A 22,113-nucleotide genomic window follows, 5' to 3' on the forward strand; every position below is an offset into this window, starting at 1 on the left:
TTCTTTCAAAGCATTATGCCAGATTATTCAATTAAATTCAAACTTTATTATAGACTAACAAGAGGATCCATAGCAAAAAAAGAAGATAAGACCTATAAAACCTGCCCAGATTTGTGAATGAAAATATCGATGCAGTTGATTTGGCTCCCTCTGTCCCCCGTGTGAAGATAATCTCGTTTAGTTGCTGGGAGGCGGGGCGTCAAAGTCCTCCTCCGGGCTTTTCCTGACTCTGAAACCAACGCACCTATTGAGCACCAATGGGAAAGTGGAACAACCCAACAGGTAGGCGTCCTCAAACTGCGTGCCTCGGCTCAGACAGGGAAACAAGTGGACCGAGCAGACACTGAGATCTCCCTTAGGAATGTGACCTGAGGCAGAGCTTCGCCCAGTGGTTTCCTAATGATAGAAAAAAGTTACTTCTGAGAGTAGACGAGCTGTGTTCCTATCACGTTCGGGCTCTCTTGGCTGGGAAACACTACAGAGAACCGAAAGGTTTCTGATTAATTGATTGGAAAAATCCCATTTGTCATATCAGAAGCGGGGGCTCAATGTGGATACAACGCTGAAGGTAAGCGTGGCTTGTTCTTTGCGTGCAACAGCCTAAATTATTGATACATCCATATTTTAAGATGGGCCTATTATCTCAAATATATTCTATTTATCAGGTTACTAAATGTTACACTGACAAATGTATGCTTTATGCAGTTTAACCTCAAATCAAGATATTGGGCTGTTGCTGTCCTAACAGCTAAATATTTCCCTTATCATATTTTGGTATCAGCTTGATGTTGCATAATCCAAGATATGTAGCACAATCTTGACTATCCCACTGTGTGACTCACAACAATAACGCCTCCATCATATTCTTATGTAAGTTTGTGGTCTGATGTATGGGATGGGATGTAGTTCAGGTCAATCAATCTCTCTCTAGCTGCCTCTAAATAAGGGTTTTCTGTCCTCACAGCTGTCATATTGTCTCCATCACTGAACTTTGTTCCTCTGGGATTAAAACAGAGGACACACTGAGACTCATCTGATCCCAAGAGGTCAGACTCTCTCTGACCCTGATCTCCCTGCAGTAGGACATGGAGGTCCTGCGGCGGTCCTCTGTATTTGCTGCAGATGTCCTGGATGTGTTTGACCGATCGTTGACTGAGAAGGAGCTGGTGTCCCAGTCTAAAGCCTTGTGCAGGGACTACATACTGTCCAGACTCAACCAGAATGGACTGGGATGGTCCAAAACTGAACTCAACCTCTCTCTCTCAAATGCAGCGCTCGCTGAGGTGTCTTTTGTGCTTCTCTGTCTTGGTAAGAGAAACCTGAAGAACTGTTACGTCTTGAGTTAAATAATAGGCTTAAAGGGGCAAAAATATGCACATTCAGGGCCAACAATGTTATTTCCTTGTATACTTTGAACCTGATGCACTCAGGAGAGGATAGCTCAAATAAGATGTGGCCGCATTAGTTTCAACATAATGCTTTTAACTAGATCAGAAGTGCATACCCCAGGAAAGGCTGCATAGTCCTCAGAATTTATTTCTAAGTATTTTTGGGGGTATTTTTTTTTTTTTATACCTTTTTTGTTTTTATTATTATTTATACATGCATAGACAGTAGAGAGATGCAACACATGTTTTGGTGAGAGGACATTGTGGTTTATTGACAGTGTCAACCTAATTAATTTATACATTTTTTATACAAAGATTAAGATAATCTTAATAAATAATCGAGGGCATTTTCATCTGCTCTGAATGTAGTTTTCATTGGGTCTGGGTCTCAAAATATGCTTAGTGATGGACAATGATGAAAAATCTGTGCCAGATGTTTGTAAATGCAGAAGTTAATAAGAAAATAGTGTTTTTCAATATTTCTCGTAATATCAAGACATCTTTAAGCTGGATCAGTATCTTTACCAAAATCCTATCATGGCTTAACTTTCCATCAAATTGATTTGAAATATGGAATACCCCAAGAAGATTTTGAGATATTGTACTAAAAACTAACAGGTAGAAGTGAAAAGATGCCTCCTTGGTGGAGGTAATAACTGTTGCAATATACAATAAAATAGGAGGAGCAGGACAAATGATCAGTTATATTCAATAAAAGTATTGGATTTGAGACATGCAAAATGTTGTTTGGGTCCTCTTGGCAAAATGCTAATTCCATGTAACAGTGCTTACCACCACCAACAACAACTCTCAAAATTAAGTTTATTGTGTGCATTTCCTAGAGAAAATTAGGAAGGCTGCAAACTTGAGTTCTGAACACTGGAAAGGAAACGCTCTCCCATCTTGCACGGATTGATCAATTCATTGCTTTCAAAGCGATCAATACATTCTCATTATCTCATGTGAATTCAGATGGAAGCCTGTGTGAGCTGACTGCTGTGACGGTGATGTGATCAGTATGAACTGCTCTTAGGTCTATAAAGCAGAGTTGCTAATGTACTTTTAGATAATAGTAGGCTGAGAGATGGAAAAGATAATTGATACACATAAAATATAATAAACTAGACTGACTAACTCCTCAGACGGGACGATTTCCACATACTGCACTGTATACTGTATACAGTATCATAGATATATTTAATCTATGAGCTTGGGTCAAATGATGAGTTAAGGTGTGTGTGTTTGTGTGTGTGTGTCTTGAACTATGTGATTACATCTGGAGCACTTGACTCACTTAACACAGCAGCTAAAGTGCCAGCCGTCTTTTTAAGAGACATGCATGTTTTACTTTAACATCCTGACATCTGAGTGACCCTCCACCAGCGGAACAAAGTAAATTGTTTAAATCAGTTGAATGGTTGGCTTGTATAATAGTTTGTATAACCCACAGCGTTTAAATAATTGGTTTAAACAGTCTTCCTAACAGACTTATGATGCTTCTCTCCGTTTTTGTCTGTGCTCTCTCTCTGTTACCTAGGCGACGAGCTGGAGTGTATACAGCCCTATTTGTACAGGAACGTGGCACGGCAACTCAACATCTCTGTTGCCATGGAGAGTATGGTTTCAGATGCCTTCATCGGCGTGGCAACAGAGATCTTCTCAACAGGTACACGGCTGTTGCTGAAGGTGATGATGAAGATGATGATGTTGCACACTGTATGCCATCCAATCCGAAGTCAGCACAGAAAGTGATTTAGACTTCTGCAGTGTCTCAGACAACTGATCAAGGCAGTTACTGTGAAAACAGTAACAGGTGTGACTGTGCAGTTTCTATCAGGCCCTTTTAGCTGAGAGGTGTTTTTAGTGAGAGTGAGTGGGTGTGAATCATAAGTAAGTGGAGCGTGACTTCATCTAAAACCCATCATTTCTCCCACAGATTTTTAAAGTCACCAAGTTTAGACACTGATTCGTTGATAGTTTGGGGGTATAGATTCTTATGGATTAAGTATTAATATTAAGTATATTGCCTTATTATTAGAACAGTACTATAATCTTCTTTACCTTTCGTTTTGAATTTAGGCATTGTATGGCCCAAGAAATGCCTGCTTCTGCCAACTGTTTTTTTCAGGTCTCTTGTAGTTTTTGGTAACCTGGACTTAGTGTAGCCCTTATGATAAGGGGTCGTGTCGTGGTGAAGGCCTTTTAGTTTTTGTTGTTGTTGTTGTAAATGTCGTTTGCAGACATTGTTGGGTGTTCTAAAACTTTGTAGCCATGCTAGCGGCGTCACTCTAGGGATGTCAATGTCGGCCTGTGGTTCAGTCGGTACCCCACTTTGGTCCAGACTGAAATATCTCAACAACTACTTGATGGATTGTCATGTAATTTGGTTCAGACGTTCATGGTTGTAGGAGAATGCATCCTACTGACTTTGGTTATCCCCTGTCATTACTTCCATCATTGGTGGTTTTGGGTAAAATGTCTCGACAACTGTTGTATGGTTTGCCATGAAATTTGTGTCCATGAAATTTGTGTCCTGACTCCTGCATAGGATCAATTAAAATCCCTTCAATGATCCTTTAGCTTTTCAGCTTGTGTCATCATCAGGTCAAAATTTCACCTTGTCCGATAATTTGGGTCATTCTTGCCAAACTAATGATAATCAACACGGTAAACATGATACCTGCTGAACATCAGTATGTTAACTTTTTTTGTCATTGTGAGCATGTTAGCATGCTAATCTTAACATTTAGCTCAAAAAGCACTGTGTACAGCCTCAAAGAGCCACTAGCGTGGCTGTAAATTGTTAGTCTTGTTTTTGTTAGGAATAGAGTTTTTATTTTGATGGATAATAAAGGTGTGACATGATCATGTTAAAGATGTATCCTGCTGTGCTGTAGTCCATGAAAGGTGACAGAAAGTGCAACTAAATTTGCTATAAATTCCAATGGTGGTTACCTGATATCAGGCATGTGCCACATATAGGGTAAGGTAACCAAAATGTAATTTAAGTAGAGATACAGTTATAGTACTTTACTAAATTTTAATTTACACTATTCCCACTACCTCGAAATAGCCATGGGATTTCCTGTTCATGTCACATTGTTCTGAGTGAATTGTGAGTCATAAGAGAATAACTAAGTTAATTATTGAATTGCTTAAATCTTTGTTCAGTCTTGATCTTGAGAGAGGAATTCAGTTTTGTCAGTCTCAACTTGGACTTGGTTGTGCTGGTTCTTGGACTTGTTTCAAGTTGCCTTGACAACAAAGTAACATTATGTCCTCAGTGTGAGCCTTTGGGATAGATTAGATGGTCTGGCCGCAGTGTGACAAGCAACTAGAATTTGTCATGTTTCCAGGAAAGATCAAAAATGGAATCGCTTAATGTAATTTTCATGCCCGTGTTCTGGCTAAATTTGTGCTTATTTAGACGTCACAAGGATGTAATTTTTAGAAACAGCGTGGGATTCCTCCTGAAGAATAACAAACTGGTGAACCCAGGCTGCCCTTGCCTTCTGGGACGGATTGAAACCTGAATATAAATAGAAAAATGCATCTTTGTTTGTTTTTCCTGCTAACTGGAATTTGTTCTATGATGACTTATGTAGCTTTTTATTATTCATCATTATGCCTCCAAGAGCTTAACATGACACAAAGTAAGTCCACTGGATCTATGTATCATAACCACATATTTTCTTTAGAAGCGGTTCAGCAGTGGTTTGTACTGTGGTCTCCCTCAGTAAAATCAACTTGGCTTGTCTCTCCTTCATCTATCTTAGCTTGCCTCCCACTTCTGTTCTTCCTCTTTCCACCGTCCTCTCCTCCAGCTTTATCCGTGACAATCTTGTCTCTATTCTTGGCCTGTTTCTCAGTAGGGAGTAAGATGTGACGTGCTCTGACAGCTTCCATGGACAGTTATCTCATTTAAGCTTGCTCAGAGCTCGCTCTTTCCTCTTATAGCCACAGTAAGACACTTTAGGTCAGCGATGACAATGGGAGCTGGCCTAAGGAGGCTAATGCCATTAGGCCCTGCACTGCATCGCTGACGGTTGTTATATCAGCCTCTGCTGCACTGCAAACTGAACCTAGAAATGGCTGGATGCCATTAATTATTAGACTGGGTTGTTTAGGTGGAAAGAGAAGAATTTGCCATTTTTAGCTCTCGGTTGCTTCTTAATAGTGAATGCAAAATCATTTTCTGAACCTGTTGACCCCCCCACTGTAGAATCTGAGTCAGTCAGTCACCCACCTCCAGGCAAAGGCAAAACAATCTAACCCTCTTTAATTTATAACTGCCTGTAAGACGTCTTATCAGCCACATTAACGCAAATACACTGGTTTGTTGATTCAAACCTGGTATTTCCAGTTTATTTCAGTACAAAGTCCACTGACTGCCCCACATGCTTAGAGTCAAATCACAGAATATGTAACAGAGACACCATATGGAGGAGGATGGGTGGTGATGCTTGGCTGTATGGCAGTTTACTGATTCCGGTCAGGAAATTCTGCCACCATGGAGGATTGAAGCTCAGGTCTTCTGGATATAGTGGAATATTTTTGCTTCTCTTAGCTCTTCACTTATTAAAGACAAGTTTCCCCTCGGGGACAATAAAGTGTATTCTATTCTATTCTAAACAACTGCTCTGTGACTGCAAGACTAAATCAATCAAATGAGCTTGAATTGCTGAAGCATAAATCTCCCATCCAGTCATGGTTTTAATAATGCATTAATGATGAGCATCAGGGCTTGCACATCTATCCATAGACAAAGGTAAAGACATAAAACACATCCCGGGGATGTCTGTTTTTCTCGCTGTAGGTATAACATGGGGTAAAGTGGTATCGATGTTCGCAGTAGCCGGAGCCCTGGCAGTCGATTGTGTCAGACTGGGTCACGCAACCACGGTTCACATCTTGGTGGACAGTCTGGGCCAGTTTGTCCGCAAGTTTCTGGTTCACTGGCTGAAAAGACGAGGAGGATGGGTAAGTGAAAATCCAGAAGGGATTTTAATTTTTTTCATTTGCACTTACTAAATCATGTTTTTTTTTTTTTTCTCTAATTTTTATAGGATTAATGCTGCTGCATGATTAGTGTTTCTGAGTTGACAACAAGATTGAAAAGAAATTTACTAACTGGCAACTTTCTGGTCTACCACATTGCTTTTGTGATTATGTAATCTTGTTTAAGGATCAGAACTCAGTTTGTTTTTATAAGCTCTGATAGTCAAGAGTTAGACGGGAGTTGCATACAATATGTAGCATGCTCAGATGGGCCCAGTTATGGCTCTGAAAATTGAGCTCTTCCTTACATACTGTTGGTTCCGGTTTGCTGATGCGATGCAAAGCTTTGCAGTGGTAATATTTGCTTCTGTAGCCCTCTCTTGGGTAAAAGACAGCAAAAATGAAAAATGCTTTTTTAGGTGCAGCACTTACATTTTGTTATGCTCAAACAAGTATAATAAATTACAGTCATTCATACTAGGGATGTGTTTATGTCCTAAAAGCCAAGTCAGATGAAGGTGGCACCCCAGTGATTTAAAAAAAAAAAAAAAATAAATAAAAAAAAAAAGGGGGAAAGAATAATCATGCCATAATATTTGGTACAGACATTCACATCCCCCTCAGAATGAACTGCAATAACTGGTTATCCTTTAACTCTCCTTTTACCACCATCAGGTCAGAATTTATATTCGTCAATAACCAAATACCTGCAGAGCTATGCCATTCCCATCAGCCGCAGCTGTACTTTGTGTTTAAAATGAATATTTAAATATTAGCATGCTAACACGTTAAACTAAAATGGTGAACATGGTAAACATTATACCTGCTAAGTCGTTTTTACCACTGGAGTGCTGCCTTTTTTCCTGAATACACTTTTTTTCCCCTGAAAAGTGCATCTGTTTCCTGAAATTATATTTGTATTTGGCTAAAAAAAGTTATTAAGTTATGTTTTTATTGTAGTCTTATTTTTAAAATATTAATTTCCTTTTATCAGGTGGAGATTACCAAATGTGTGGTGAAGAAGGATCTTGCCCCTGAGCACCACTGGCTGTCGTCTGCCATCGAGTCCCTGAAGTACTTCCTCACTACTATGTACGTCTACATCATGAAGGAACCATGAATCAGCACAGGAGTCATCATCATTGATTGATATGAGATTTAAATCTCAGACTTGTCAACAATCGATGGAGTGGAGATGGTCGCCGATATCGGTCTGTCACTAAATGGCCATCAACAAATGTTTCATCAGCGTTGTGTTTGTGTTATCTCGTTGTCGGATACGTGATTACCCTTCAGCCAAAGAGTAGTCACGGTGATATTTTAGAGCAAAAAAGGCAACGAAACAAGTTTGTGTCACTCCATCTCTTCTACGTACTGCAGTGAACCAGGCTTCTCCAGTGTTGTAACTGTGATGTGTGATGGTGTTCAGGTTGAATGTGAGGATGTTTGCACTCCTGAGATAAATTGTTAGATGCTTTGATTTGACATTTGTCTCAAAGTATATCTGAAGGAGTAATGAAAGGTGAAAGCCATGTTTGTAATGAAAATTGATGCTCAGCTGGCTGGGTCCAGTGAGTTTTCGTGAGAGTCTGATTTACGCTATTGTACTTCACCAAAGCACAAGCAGTGCCTCTCCCCAAATATGAGTAAACTTTCTGCTGCGATTTTAGACACCAGTGCCCAAGAAATGTTTGCCAAAGAACTTAAAGACAGAAGAATGGTATGAACTGCATCCACATATTTTGGTGAAATTGATTTCCTTTTTTAAACTGTGAATAGTTTTATTTATGATTTCATTTTTTTCTTCTAGTTTGATTATGACTATCAATTGAATCCACTGCAGTATAAAGACAACGGCTCTTCAGGATGATTGTGTGGTATGCTTGATGGTCACTTTCACAGTGTTAATTTATAAAGGTGTGTCTGGATGTTTTTTTTTTTTTTATTATAACCCCATAATAAACTTACAAAAATCTTCACATGTACTTATGTAGATTCTTTTATACTTTATCCAACTGTTGTGAAACAGGGGTTTAAATAGGAGCCTTTGTTGCATGTCATACCCCACCTCTTTCCACTCATTTACTGTTACTCGTTAATAAAAGCAAAAAAATACTTACAAAAAAAAGAGACAAAGGCACCTGGTTGCAGAATTGTATACTTGATGCTGTAACATTACAGGAGCATCAATAACACAGGTACACTGAATTGTCATTCATGTTGAACACTCAACCATTAAATCCAAGGACAGAACAGGAAACTTAAAAACATTAACATATTAAAATAAATGAAGACAAAGTAAAGAAATAGGTGAAATAACTTTAATTTCTTTTAATGCAGCCCGTAAAGGAACATCTACATATACACCAATAAACGGTCTACTGACATAAACCAAACCATAACCCAAATCACAATAACGCCCAGCATAGAACAGCTCTCTGTGAACATGGTTCATTGACTCCAGAACAACAGCGGTTACTTTTCAATCTTCTAAAGTAAAGTTGAAGATAAGAGGACACTTTACTTAACATTAATTTGTCAGTGCTTAATAAGCTTTTACAGCTCCAAGATTAAATATCTGGACAATAAATATTAAGATAGCACAAGCACCCATACTTAACCAAGGCCATTTAGTGCAATACAAAATCTTTTTTAGATTAAAAGGTTTACTGTGGAGTTTTAGACCTCTAGTAGTGGTTTCATTCTATTCCACCGATCTACAGCTGGTGGTAATTCGTGGAAATTGCAGCAATATGCAGCAAAGGCAGGGAAGAAGAAGACTGTTTAAACATTGATGAAAACGATACAGGATTTAAAATACTTTGTTCTATGAGGAAGGAAATGCACTTTGTTAAACCTCAAGACACACACAATGCGTTTTGGTGAGTAACGCTTAATGTGGTCTATATCAAAGACGTTTCATTTCCGGGATTGTTCAAGTGCCGCCAGATATTCCGCTGGATGTCCCTAATTTTGGGCCGGATGTCCGTCACCTTTCACTTCCTTTGTGTTGGCATTTTTAACTCTGGTTGATTTATGAGGACTATGTTTGTTTGGGGGGGGGGAAGGGAGGTGGGTTTTTTTCATTTTAAATTTAACAGTAACATTAACTCTATTTCTGTCTCACTGTAGTGCATAAACAACGCCTAGTTATTACTGCATGTAATGTATAAATAGTACACCATAACTCAAACTGTTTATATGATTATCTAACTAAACCATGATTATTGGTTAAGCAACATTTATCTTTCCTGACCAAAGTATTTCTATGTAGAAGAAGCCTCACAGCCTGTTGGGTCAAGACGAGCGATGGTAGGTGATGTGCAAATGCTGCATCAGTGGCTGGTTGTCTGTTGCCATGGAAACTGTCTGCTCCAGCCTCCCATCTGGTCGGAGCTGAATCACTCTAGAAATCTGAAAGATGGAAGAGAGCAGGCGAGGTCATGGACACAAAAGGAGCAAAAATATTTTAGTGATTAAAATAAGTTCCGGAGAAATGTTCTGGTGCAGCTTTGTGGACTGTGTGGGCAGTAATGTTACATAGACTTGATTTTAGCGACTAAATTAAGCCATTAATATTAACAATGAGTGCATGATCAGAGAACCAGTTTTACCTTCTGTACATGCGGCTCTCTGGCGAAAGAGACTCTGGCCAGAGCCTGGCTCTGCAGGTTCAGCTGCTGCGCTGTCAGCTCTCCCTCCTCAATCTCCACCAGACCTGCACACAAAGACACACTGGACTCAAAACACGTGTGAAGTGTGTGTGTTTGTGTAGACAAGACAGTAAAAAAAAACTCATTATATATATGCAATTTAATTTTAAACTGGTAACAAAAAATTACCTATATTTTATCAAAGCAATGAGCTAAATGTTACATTGGAAATTGTTTTAAAACCGTGTTAATAGTTTGAGAATCATGTATTACCTTTAAATGCAAAACAAAAGACAGCAAAAAGTAAAACAAACTTGGAGTGTAATTGCCAAATATTCATGTTTTTGCATCATGTCTGGAATATGCTTTCACAATGGCCCTGAGTCACATCTAATTTAATGAATGCAAAATAAGTTAGGAGATACATTTTGTATATTTGTGTTAAGCGTCCGAGAATCCTTTACATACCCAGCCTCTGCACATCTAGAAGATCCTTTTAAAAATTATAACACATTCCAGAAATACAAGCAGGAGCCTGGTTTTCAAAAACGAGGCCCTCTAGCGACATGAATGTAACTACCTGAGTTCTGTGCGATGATGAACGCTACTCTGAGGGCCCCTGGCTGCATTCGAATGAAGCCACACTCCCTGTGCAGGGGCTTCTTGGTCTCTGCATGGAAGGCATTGAACCTGTCAAACACAGTAAAGAGTGAGGAATCAGCAGAAGACTGAAGATGAAGTCTGTCCACATGATGCAAATTTCCTGCTGGTAGATTGTTTGGTCTGGTATTTTACCCATCAGTTATGCTGGGTGTAGGTCACACGTGAAAACAGAGAGCATGAACACACAGTTTTTCAACCTTGGTGTTAATCTTTAAAGTCTGATTGCTCACAGAGTAACCTACGTGAAGTTGATGACTGGTTGTCCCACATGGCTGAAGTTCAGTGTCTCTATGTAGCGGAAAGGTTTTATGGAGGTAAAACATCCCTCTCCAGGTTCATCTGACTCCCAGCTACCCAGAAGCCAGTCTAGAGGGAGGAGGGCTGGGTTCAACTCCACTCCTGGCAAAACACACACACAAACAGTTTATAATGCATTATCATGAATACAGAGAAAATAAATTCCATACGAGGTTGTGATGGGTGATACCACAGATTTGAACCAACACCAAGAAATATATTGAATACATGGATATTATTAACAGAGAGTTTGAACTTGTACTATCAAAGAATAGATCATTTTATATAATTCAGAGTAAAACATCTTATTGTATTCTGACTAAAGTGTAACTGTAAATCTCACGGGTATGTATATATATATATATATATATATATATATATATATATATATATATATATATATATATATATATATATATATACACACACACACACACACACGTATGTATGTACTGTATGTATATATACGTACTGTATGTATGTTTGTATGTCAGGAGCTACCAAGTGTACACACTCATATCCAAAAACATCTTTATTATGTATTATATTATATATTCATGCAGTAGAGAGGTAAGGAAATGGTGAATCGAGGCACCAGAGGGTCTAAAATCAAAATGCACTCTGATTGCTTATCTCTACTTTTAACAGTAGGTGGCAGTAGTGCTACTGTTTAGTCGAAATAAGGCAGAAGAAGACGACTCTGATAAATACCATAGACTGTATATGATGAATACAGAGGAAGGTGACTGTTTTATATCGCACTCATTAGTATCGACACTTCGCAAACAAGACGCAGTTACCACAGCAACCTTAAGTATCAATTAGACGATTACACAAATTTTGATATTCAAAACTCACTGAATACAAACAGCTCAACTTTGTCCCGGGTGGTGGTTGCAATTAGTTTCCTATTATGGAAGCTAAAGTTAGCTTACGTTACTATCGTTTTCAAAGATAACATTAGGTTAAATTAAACTCCCGAACAGTCAACGGTAAGCTTGAGTTGTATGTTAAAAAGGACCCATTTTACTTCAGTAAATTAATTAGCTAAAAGCTACTAAATACGTTTTAATTGAGCCTGTGGTCACTGCGACATGGTAGCTAGTACAGTAGACATCGATACAATATTTTTTTTATTTTAAAAAGTAACCAACATCCTACCTGTGTGATTGTCAGGACACGCCATTAAAAAAACTGCAGTCAAGCGGGAGAAAATGCGAAAAATCTGGCAGAAGTAAAAGATTAAATGTCACTAACGTTAAATGAATAGTACACGGTGACAGTCTTCTTCTTCTTTTTATTTTCGGCAGACTAGACGCATCTATGGCGTATTGCTGCCCTCCGCTGTTCTCTAATCGCTATTCACAACTTGATTAAAAGTCGTTCTCTAATCGCTATTCACAACTTGATTAAAAGTAATTATCTATATATTTTTATATACTCCAATACGTCGCAAGTACTCCATCAGTTTCTTCAATTTGTTCCAACTGTCCAAATTCAATAAAGTGTATAAAGTAAAAACAGTTTCTCCAGTTGCACCCAGTTCTCTGAACAGTTTCTTCCTCTGAGGAGAGTACTTCCTGCACTGCACTAATACATGCTTCACTGTTTCCTTGTCTCCATATTCACACTTTCCATCAGGATGTTTACTAATCAGAGCCAGCCCACTCCTCAGCCCACAATGCCCAAGCCTCAATCTGGATAAAATTACTGCATCTCTTCTCTTACATCTATAATCACATCTTTCTTTCTCTACCATTCTTTGTACTGAATAATACGTTCTCCCCTTCCTTTCACAATCCCATAAATTTTGCCACATTTCTTTTACTGACCTATTAATTATTTCTGCATAATCTGGTGACCCATACTGCACATTGATTTGAACTCTTTCCTCCTGCACTGCTTTCTTTGCCACTCATCTGCCTCCTCATTACCCTCCACACCCATGTGCGCCGGAACCCACATAAACCCCACCTCATACCCTACTTTATGAATTCTATACAACACTTGCATAATTTCAACAAGCAAATCAGGTCTGGACTTAGATTTGGTACCTTTAATTGTAATTAGGGATGCAGCTGAATCACTACATATGACAGAATGTTCCCGTTTGTTATCTTCAACCCACCTTACTGCCCATAGAACTGCCACCAACTCTGCAGTAAATACTGATAAGTGATCTGGAATCCTACAGCCTTTTTTATAACCTATTTCAGGTATACTAATACCAAAAGCCACTTTACCGCTCTCAGGATCCTTCGACCCGTCAGTATAAATTTGTAGGTAGCCTCCCCACATTTGACACTGACGGGCTTTTATCTCCTCCACTACCCCCTCTGACATCTTTCTTTTGCTTGTTTTCAAAAAATATAAATCAACAACGGGATCTGGAATCAACCACAAAGGTACATCTGAACGACATATTGGTGGACACACATTCAAATTCACAATACCAATTTCATCTGCCATAGATTTAAGTGTTTCTGTAAAGTTTGTTTTGACCAATCTTGCTGTTCCCATAAACTCCCAATGCTGACTCAACAGGTTTTTTGTTGGTAATTTTCCAGTCTGTCCTTTTAGTTTCATTAAATACTTCAACCCCAGTTTACGTCTTCTTATATCCAACGGCATCTCCCCTGTTTCTATTAATAGCGCCGGTATTGGAGTTGTACAAAACGCCCCACTACACACTCTAAGGGCTTTTGCTTGGACTATATCAAGTTGACTAATCACTGAAGGGGCTGCTGATCCATATACCATACAACCATAATCAATAGTTGATCTTATCATTGCTCTGTATATCATCATCATAGAATCACTATCAGCCCCCCAATCAGACCCAGCCACACACCTTACAACATTATTTTCCCACATTTAGACGAAACCATCTCAATATGTTTCCTCCATGTCAGTCTTTCATCTAACCACATCCCCAAAAATTTAAAATTTTTAACTCTTTCAATAGTTGTATTATATATTTGTAACAGCCGTGTTGGCATTTTCTTCTTATGTCCAAATACCATGTATTTTGTTTTTTCTATTGATATATCAATAGATATAGATACAAATGATATATCATTAGCCCATTCAGATACCCTCTCCAAAGCAGTTTGAGTTTGACCAAAAATATAGGAAAGGTTCCTCCCTCACTTCCAGAGGGCCCCATCATCTGCAAACAATGAAAACCGAAATTCTTTCCCCACTCTGCTAAACATACCATTAACTAGTATATTAAAAAGAACCGGACTTATAACGCTACCTTGAGGGGTTCCATTCTCTATCCCAACCTCCTCTGATAATTCACTTCCCACCCTTACCTGAATTATCTTATTAATTAAAAAATTCTTTATCCAATTAAACATTCTTCCTCTGATTCCCGCATCATAAAGTGCAATGAGCAATCCCTCCTTCCAAAGCATATCATAAGCTTTTTCAATGTCCAGAAACACTGCAACAACGGCTTCTTTATTTGCGATGGCTTTTTTAATGTCAGTATCTAAATCTAAAACAGCATCCATTGTTGACCGCCCCTGCCTAAATCCACTCTGATATTCCACAAAATATCCACTTTTCTCCAGTTTATCCACAAGTCTATCTGTTATCATGCGCTCCATAATCTTACATAAAACAGAGGTCAATGCAATTGGTCTATAAGAACTTGGGTTATCTGTTTTTTCCCCTGGTTTTACAATTGGAATAATTACAGCATGTTTCCACTCTTTAGGAAGACAACCACTCTCCCATACATTATTAATTAGGGCAAGAACTTCTTCTCCTAACAAATCTCCAGAATTTTTAAATAATTGATATCCCAACCCATCTCTGCCAGGCGAGGTATCTTTACCCTGAGCAAGAACTTTCTTTAGCTCATCTATTGAAAAAAAAACATTAATATCATCAGAATTATCACAATCAATTATCAATTTAGCCATATTAATTCTTGATATTTGACACCTCCTTCTCCTGTTTACATCATCTACATTTTTGGAGCTGTGTACTTTTTGGAATTGCTTGACCAACATACTAGCTTTCCCTTTATTATTTACAGCTTCATTTCCATCACAGTGGAGGACAGGAATTTCTGTCTGCCGAAAGATACCTGTCATTCTATGAACTAGATTCCAAATCTTTTTTAAGGGCGTATCCGGTCCTAACTTACTACAGAAAGCCTTCCAACTTTGCTTCTTTGCTTCCTTAATTACACGTCTAGCCTTTGCTCTAAGCCTCTTATATTCAACAGCACAATTCTCTAATAGGTGTTTCCGTAAGTTTTTATATGCCCTATTCCTATCTCGGACCGCCGAATTACATTCATCAGTCCACCACGGAACCATTGCTCCTCTTACTGGAACTTTTTTCTTAGGGATACTCTTAACTGTCGCAACCCACAACACTTCACTAAGAGACCTATTCCACTCATCTACTCCTTTTTCACTATCTATTCTTGACAATCCCATATTCACTCGATCCTCAAACTTGATCCAATTAGCTCTTTTATAATTAAGCCTCAGGGAGCACTGAACTGGCTCCTCAATCAGACACCTACCAAATTTACCAATTATTGGCACATGGTCACTTCCCACTGTATAAAGATCCATTGTTTCACACCTACTGATCGATGCTAACTCTGCTGATGCAATTGTAATATCTATGGAAGACGTCATTGACCGACTTGTACTAAACCATGTAGGACGACCATCATTTGACACAATTAATTTATTTTTATCTATAAAATCTTCTACAATTTGACCATTTCTGTCTCTCTTCTCACCTCCCCACAGTTCATTATGAGCATTAACATCCCCAACCCAAATCCCCGGTACACTAATTTTATCTACAATTTCCTGAAAGTGACTCTCTTCTAGCTTAATGCACGGATTATATGAATTCACAATAGAGATTTTCCCTCGATCAGTCCAAACTTCTGTAATGACACACTCTAACACTGTTTTTATTTCAATTATTCTATACTGAATCCCATTTCTAATAAATGTAGCACAACCCCCTCCTGATGTATTTTCCCTATCTTTCCTTTCACATTTGTACTCTGGTATTATAAAATCTAATCTCAGATTTAACCAAGTTTCCTCAATACAAATAATTTTTCTCCAAGACAATCTATCAAGTGTTTAAACTCTTGCCCATTCGCAATAAGACTCCTAGCATTCCATTGCATTATGTAAAACATAATACAAAAGACACAAATCACCATCATATTCATCATGTCTACTATCCATTTCCTCTTCCTCACTGTCGTCCAACTCTATGTGTTGACTCCCATTTGGTCTTTGATCTGCACTGTCCTGAGTATAAGTAAATTCCCATAATTCCTTTGGATTGATCCCCTTGAATCCTAAAAGTTTTTCTGCAGCAGAAGCAATTTCACGTGCCACATCTGACTTTTTGTTTGCCACCATTTTAACTCTCCACATTGCTTCAACCATGGATGTCAGTAGTCCTTTTTTGCTAATCACAACAGTCATCATTATGAGCATGTCCCTTTACTATTTCTTTTGCCTTGGCCTCCCCTTGATCTTGACTTACCCCACCATTACACTCCACTCTTCTCACTGCCTCAGCATAAGATATTTTCCCCTCTTATTCTCTCCACATTTTCTGCTTTGACATAGTTTTGACAACCCCTGAAGGAAGCTGGATGTTCACCCCCACAGTTACAACATTTCACAGGTCCATTACATTCTTTTCCGTCATGCTCCTTGCTACATCGTCTACATCTTCTCTTTCCATTACACACAGCTGCCACATGTCCATATCTCTGGCACTAAAAACATCTCAAAGGGGGTCTATCATACTCTTTTACTGGGTAGCTCATGAACCCCAACATGACCCTCTTCAGTAGCACACCATCTTTAAAGGAGAGAAGGATAGATGGATCCTCTACCATTTTCATTTCTACCCATACGTTTTACAGCTACAACATTACCGCCTTTTAAACTAGTCAATATCTCTTGCTCAGATACGTCCAATGGCACATTATACATCACTCCCTTTACCTCGGTATTAGTTTTTGGTTTGAACACCTCTACTCCCTTACCAAGCACAGTTTTAATCTTGAGCGCCTTAGTTTGTTGCATTTCCGACTTGCACATAATTGAAATCATTCCATTCTGCAAAATAGAGGCATGCAATATATCACCAATCCCTTTTTTAAGTTCATTTGTCAATTTAAGGGGACTGACTGTAGAAAATCCAACCCCTCCTTTTACTTTAATCAGAACTTTAAATTCCTCATCACTATTTGGATTAGGCCTTATTGATTTAAACTGTGGGTTTTCCATATCACTATCCTGCAAGTTATTTCCTCGCTGTCTTTTGTAACTTGTCTTACTCACTGTGCTCCACTCCTCCTCACCCCCATCCGCTCCCCTGGGCATGGGCTGACGAGTTTAAATTATCCCCAACTGTGTGAGAATTTACCGTTTTTAAACAAGGTTCACTGGAAGTTTTTTGTTTTTAGTTTTCCTTTACAGAAGACTCACCACACGACTTCCTTTCCACTTCGAATCTATCTACTGAGTTTGCTAGGACCTGCTCAGGGATATCGTTCCCGGACCTATACAGGCCGTCGGGCAATACCCCTTCACACAGTTCCTCACAAAACCCACACTATCCAATCCAAAAATCACACCTAGTCAATTAGACTCACGGCTCTCCGGTTACCCGGTACGAAAGGAAGCAGTGCATTACACCGAACGACCGTCTGTCTGTCTAACCTAAGTTAAAGACCAACAAACTTGTCTCCTTCAGGTTCTCACTACCACGCGCACCTGCACTCCGACCCTGTTGTCCCGTCAACCGCGTTCAAAACGTGTTGTTGTACAACAGCGTGAATGTCTTCCGCTCGCTGAAAGCCCACGGTGACAGTGTTGAGCTACTGTGACTATAATATACGACTTATACGGCCAATCACAGTAGGGAATCTTGGGTAATGTAGTTTAGACCTTCAAGCACACGTATAGACTTTTGGAGCTATTTCTGAAATCCTTTACTGTTATCACACATTGAGGCAGAAGAAGTGTTTGATAAATTAAAGCACACTTTATTGACATCTTTCAGCGCACTTAGCATGAACGATATAACAATATCTGCTCCTGTATTTCAAAACTGTCCTACTTATACAAGAAAGGCACATGGCGTTATAGGTTTTATAAAATCTTTGCATTCCAAATCACAGAAAGATTCCTGAACTTTATGTACTGGTCCAAGGGTCTGCATGTTGGGGTCACTGAGTGTTTACTTTTTATTTCCTAATGAATAAGTAAAGAGTGGGTGGGCAGAGAATCAGGTGTCTTAAGCCTTGCTCTTTTTGCAGTTCTTGAGAGCATCTGCCAGGGCATGTAGTGCCATGTCTGCATTAACCTTCTCGCAGTTGTATCCCATCAATCCGATCCTCATCACCTAGTGAAAAGAGAGGTAGACAGTGCATCAGAGCCTGCCGTGACTTAGCAGCATGATTCAGAAAGCTGTAACTATCAAACTGATGACGCTCTTGCTATAACGATTGAAATTGGATGTCTGATTTAATTAGTTCATTTAAGTGAATTGTTATAGTGGGAATGAAGTTGGCTATTATTTCGTATAGAAACACATTATTCTATCCAGGACTATCTCTGTTTGTGTACAGGGTTGTAATACCAGCAGCAACCCACCATGCCGATGGAAGGGCCTAGGCCTCCAGTCATCTCCATCTGATGGTGTTTCATGATATAGGCCAGCAACTCCTTCCAGTTGTAGCCGTCCGGAATGGCAATGGTGGTGACGGAGGGGAGCCTCAAGTCCTGCAGGACACGTCACAAAATGACAGTGGTCACAACAGGGCAACACAATAACTCTGGTCAGTTGTAGTGCAACACAAACAGTCCTTTACATAAGAGATATGACATACAGGGCTACATATATATATATATATTCTTCTACAGTGTTTATCCATTTTGTTGTGTCTTTTGTAGATAAGTTCTTTATTGTCCTTGTGCACAAAACACCAAGCATGTTGTTTTGTTTTATGTCTGTCTCACCCGTTCAGGGATGAAGAGCTTGAGGCCCAAGTCCTCCAGTCCTCTGTATAGGTAGGATGCCACCTCCTTGTGTTTCTTCCAGGACTCCTCCAGCCCCTAGAGGGAGACAAAGATTGATGGAGGTATGTGAGAAAGTTAGAAGTTGGCTGTGCCAACTCAAAACTACTGCACTATTATAGAGGCAAACTCCGAGAGCTATGTTTCATTTTCATTTTCAACACTGTTTCATCCTTCCTCGCGTTTCAATGGTGTTTTGAACAAAGACGTTGACATATTACTGCCAATAAAAGTGATTGGCATAACTGGAGCCAAAACAAAATCAAGTGTGTGTGTGCCCCCAGCACGGCCCACATTATGTACCAGTTGTATTAAGAAGGTTTTCACAAATGTCAATGTAAATAATTGAATTGTTACTTAGAAGTTGTAAATGTCTTTCAGTAAAGTATCTACAACAAGTTGTGAAATTATCCCCGACCTTCTCAGCAATAACTGCCAGACTCTCTCTCAGGGCGAAGAATCCAGACACTGGACCAGTGTGGTGGTATCTAAAACCCAGAGCAAACATGATTAAATATCCAGCACAAAGACACCCATAACATTCTTTTTTTCCAAAGCTTGAATGATAATAGCCAATAATTTAAACATCTAATGTTTTTTAGTATAGTTCTAACAGAGGTTAAGCAAGTTTAAGGTGGTATGAAGAGAGAGGATGAAATCAGTTGGTTGTAATGGACTTACACTCTGGCTGGTTGGCCATCGCAACCCCAGTAGTTGGACAAATGAGTCATATCAAAGAGGTAGGATACAGGTTTTGTTTTCCTGTTAAACATCTTGTGGCTGTGAGGGGTAACAGAGAGACAAAGAGATGATTGCTTGGTCTGATTTTTGTATGCAGTTGTGACAATTTAGGACTTGTATATGGAAACATGCATGCAGAAAGTCCCTACTCACCATGCTCTGTCATTAAAGGAGATAGGTGCTGTGCCAGGAGGTGCATTCAGAGCCTTCTGAGAGCCAGTGTACAGGATGTCAATATCTGGGAGCACAATGAGAGGCAGATTATATCACGCGCAAGTACATGGTAGCAGGTAGCCATCGTTATTCATTAATCGTCTTACTTTGCTTGTCCATAAAAATTGGTGCTGCACCAAGAGATGCGACTGTGTCAACAAGGAAGAGGCAGTTATGTCTGTGGGAGACAACAGTGAGGAAGATGACATTGTATTTGGTAATTGTATGAAACCGTTTCGTACGCGGTGCTTTAGGCAGATACATTAGGAGGCTCACTTTCTGCAGATGTCTCCAATGCCGTCCACTGGGTGACAGAGGCCAGCGGAAGACTCTCCATGTGTGAGGAAAAACAGGACAGGCTTGTGTTTTTCTACAGCCTACAGAAATAAATACAATGGAGTTTAATCACATATGTGTTCTTGTTACTGACAGTGTGGATGATTATGTTTCTCAGTCATGTATTCAACATAATAGTTCAGACATTTGGGCTGACAATATTTTTTATTTTTGTTTGTTGTAGCTTTAGTAAGGTATGAACTGCCTACCTGTTCAATTTCCTTATTGCTGAAATATCCTCCAGGTGTTTTTACCATTCTATGTACATTGGCACCTAAAGATAAAACAACATTTGAGACAGACAGACAGACATATAGATTAATGATATGATAATATAATAAACAATCAGTGTAAATGTAGTTGTTTATCTTCGTTGGATGCGTGCGTAAAACCGTGCGTAAAGACGTACCCATTCTTTCTGCAATTTCTGCAACGCGCTCTCCCCAGATTCCGTTAATGGCAACGAGCACGCTCTCTCCGGGCTCCACCGTATTGAACACCGCGCACTCCATAGCCGCGTGCCCGGAGCCGCTCATAGCTATCGTCATGTTGTTATCTGTCTGAAATATGTACTGGATCCCTCTCTTGATGTCATTCATGATCTGAGAAATACAATAAAAACGTCAAACCACTTTATAGCCTAGTTTGTCAGCTATTGTTACCATATATACGTGGCCTATGCGTAATTACGCACAAACTATTGATGCAAATGCAAATATTTTTTATATTGGTCTGTTTATGATTAAATCTAAAACAAAGTTGAACATTGAGTTGTTAACATGAATAATTGGTGTATCACAAATGTTTAAGTTGAATTTAGTCCAATAAAACCCACACCTCAGTGGTGGAAAAAAAATATTCAAACAATTTTACTCTACCAAAATAAATTATACCACAAAGTTAACAATACTACTCTAAACTTATTAGACTGAGATTAGCCAAAAGACAAAATGCACCTGCGCCTCCAAATTGTACTAAAGTTTTGTATTTTTGTAAACATGCTTATTTCCAAAGTAATTATAATTGGATATATAGGCTAATATAACTCAGTCTATTTGAGTTTAAAACAAAGCGTTTACCTCAAACATTTCTGGATGCATGTGACCAATTATCGGCCTGCCCTGTGCGGCTAAAATACGTGGAGGAACGTTTGAGGGTCCAGGTCCAAACAGGTAACGCAGTGGAGCTTCCAGCGGCCGGAGAATGCATGCTGGCGGCGGGATGGTGGCGGAGGAAATGGAGCGGTCCAGGCGCTGCAGCAGAGGCGCGCTCCTCGCGGCCAGAAGACTGTCGACAGCCGCTGGTGCCTGCTGGGCGAGCAGCGCGCTCCGGCTAAACAAAGCCCGCTGCATCACGGCTGGTGTTTTGGTTCCCGAGAAGCCTGCCTGGTGTTATCACCACTGACAGACGGAGAGACTGATTCTGACTGTGAGTTTTAGGTGAAGATTTAAAACAAACAGGTCTTTGAACTTTTGGCCAGGGGCGGTGTGCCTCCCCTTACAGCTTGTGACCTTTAGAGTTGGCAAACGAGACACAAATAAAGTAATAGTACACTAAATGGGGCAAAAAAAAAGTGTTATATATTGTAGATTTATGGTTAACTTCTGCAAATATTTTGCAAACGTTTAAGACTTTCAAAATTAGAAAATACTCAAATAGCTTCTGAACAGGTGAATGTCAAAGCCTCTCCCCTGTTTGGAGGAGACTTTGTGGAAATATACAATAAAAATC

At 39.3% G+C, this 22,113-nt stretch overlaps 3 protein-coding genes across 4 annotated transcripts; 1 reads left to right on the forward strand and 2 right to left on the reverse strand.

The window, feature by feature from the left end:
• Positions 1-251: 251 nt before the first annotated feature.
• Positions 252-8,365, forward strand: bokb (BCL2 family apoptosis regulator BOK b). Its single transcript, XM_031294306.2, has 5 exons — positions 252-568; positions 965-1,308; positions 2,926-3,054; positions 6,205-6,368; positions 7,381-8,365. Exons 2-5 carry the CDS (start codon positions 1,086-1,088, stop codon positions 7,504-7,506), a joined length of 642 nt encoding a protein of 213 aa, XP_031150166.1. The 5' UTR covers positions 252-568; positions 965-1,085; the 3' UTR covers positions 7,507-8,365.
• A 1,113-nt stretch (positions 8,366-9,478) lies between these two features.
• Positions 9,479-17,998, reverse strand: thap4 (THAP domain containing 4). 2 transcript variants are annotated; one of them, XM_031294317.1, is made up of 6 exons: positions 17,886-17,998; positions 12,161-12,283; positions 10,945-11,098; positions 10,620-10,729; positions 10,001-10,104; positions 9,479-9,800 (listed from the first exon to the last, which is right to left on the reverse strand). In XM_031294317.1, the coding sequence occupies exons 2-6, from the start codon at positions 12,183-12,185 to the stop codon at positions 9,684-9,686; spliced, it is 510 nt and encodes a 169-aa protein (XP_031150177.1). In that variant the 5' UTR covers positions 12,186-12,283; positions 17,886-17,998; the 3' UTR covers positions 9,479-9,683. The 2 variants fall into 2 exon arrangements, with proteins under 2 accessions (XP_031150177.1, XP_031150175.1); XM_031294315.1 differs by having other exon boundaries at positions 10,945-11,101.
• Positions 17,999-18,038: 40 nt separating this feature from the next.
• Positions 18,039-21,809, reverse strand: agxtb (alanine--glyoxylate and serine--pyruvate aminotransferase b). The gene is made up of 11 exons (XM_031294308.1): positions 21,462-21,809; positions 20,792-20,984; positions 20,592-20,656; positions 20,323-20,423; positions 20,154-20,224; positions 19,987-20,071; positions 19,774-19,872; positions 19,511-19,580; positions 19,036-19,131; positions 18,670-18,798; positions 18,039-18,418 (listed from the first exon to the last, which is right to left on the reverse strand). The coding sequence occupies exons 1-11, from the start codon at positions 21,732-21,734 to the stop codon at positions 18,311-18,313; spliced, it is 1,290 nt and encodes a 429-aa protein (XP_031150168.1). The 5' UTR covers positions 21,735-21,809; the 3' UTR covers positions 18,039-18,310.
• Positions 21,810-22,113: the final 304 nt, after the last annotated feature.

The sequence above is a fragment of the Sander lucioperca genome, chromosome 9, assembly GCF_008315115.2.
Source record: "Sander lucioperca isolate FBNREF2018 chromosome 9, SLUC_FBN_1.2, whole genome shotgun sequence".
NCBI classification, from domain to species: Eukaryota; Metazoa; Chordata; class Actinopteri; order Perciformes; family Percidae; genus Sander; species Sander lucioperca.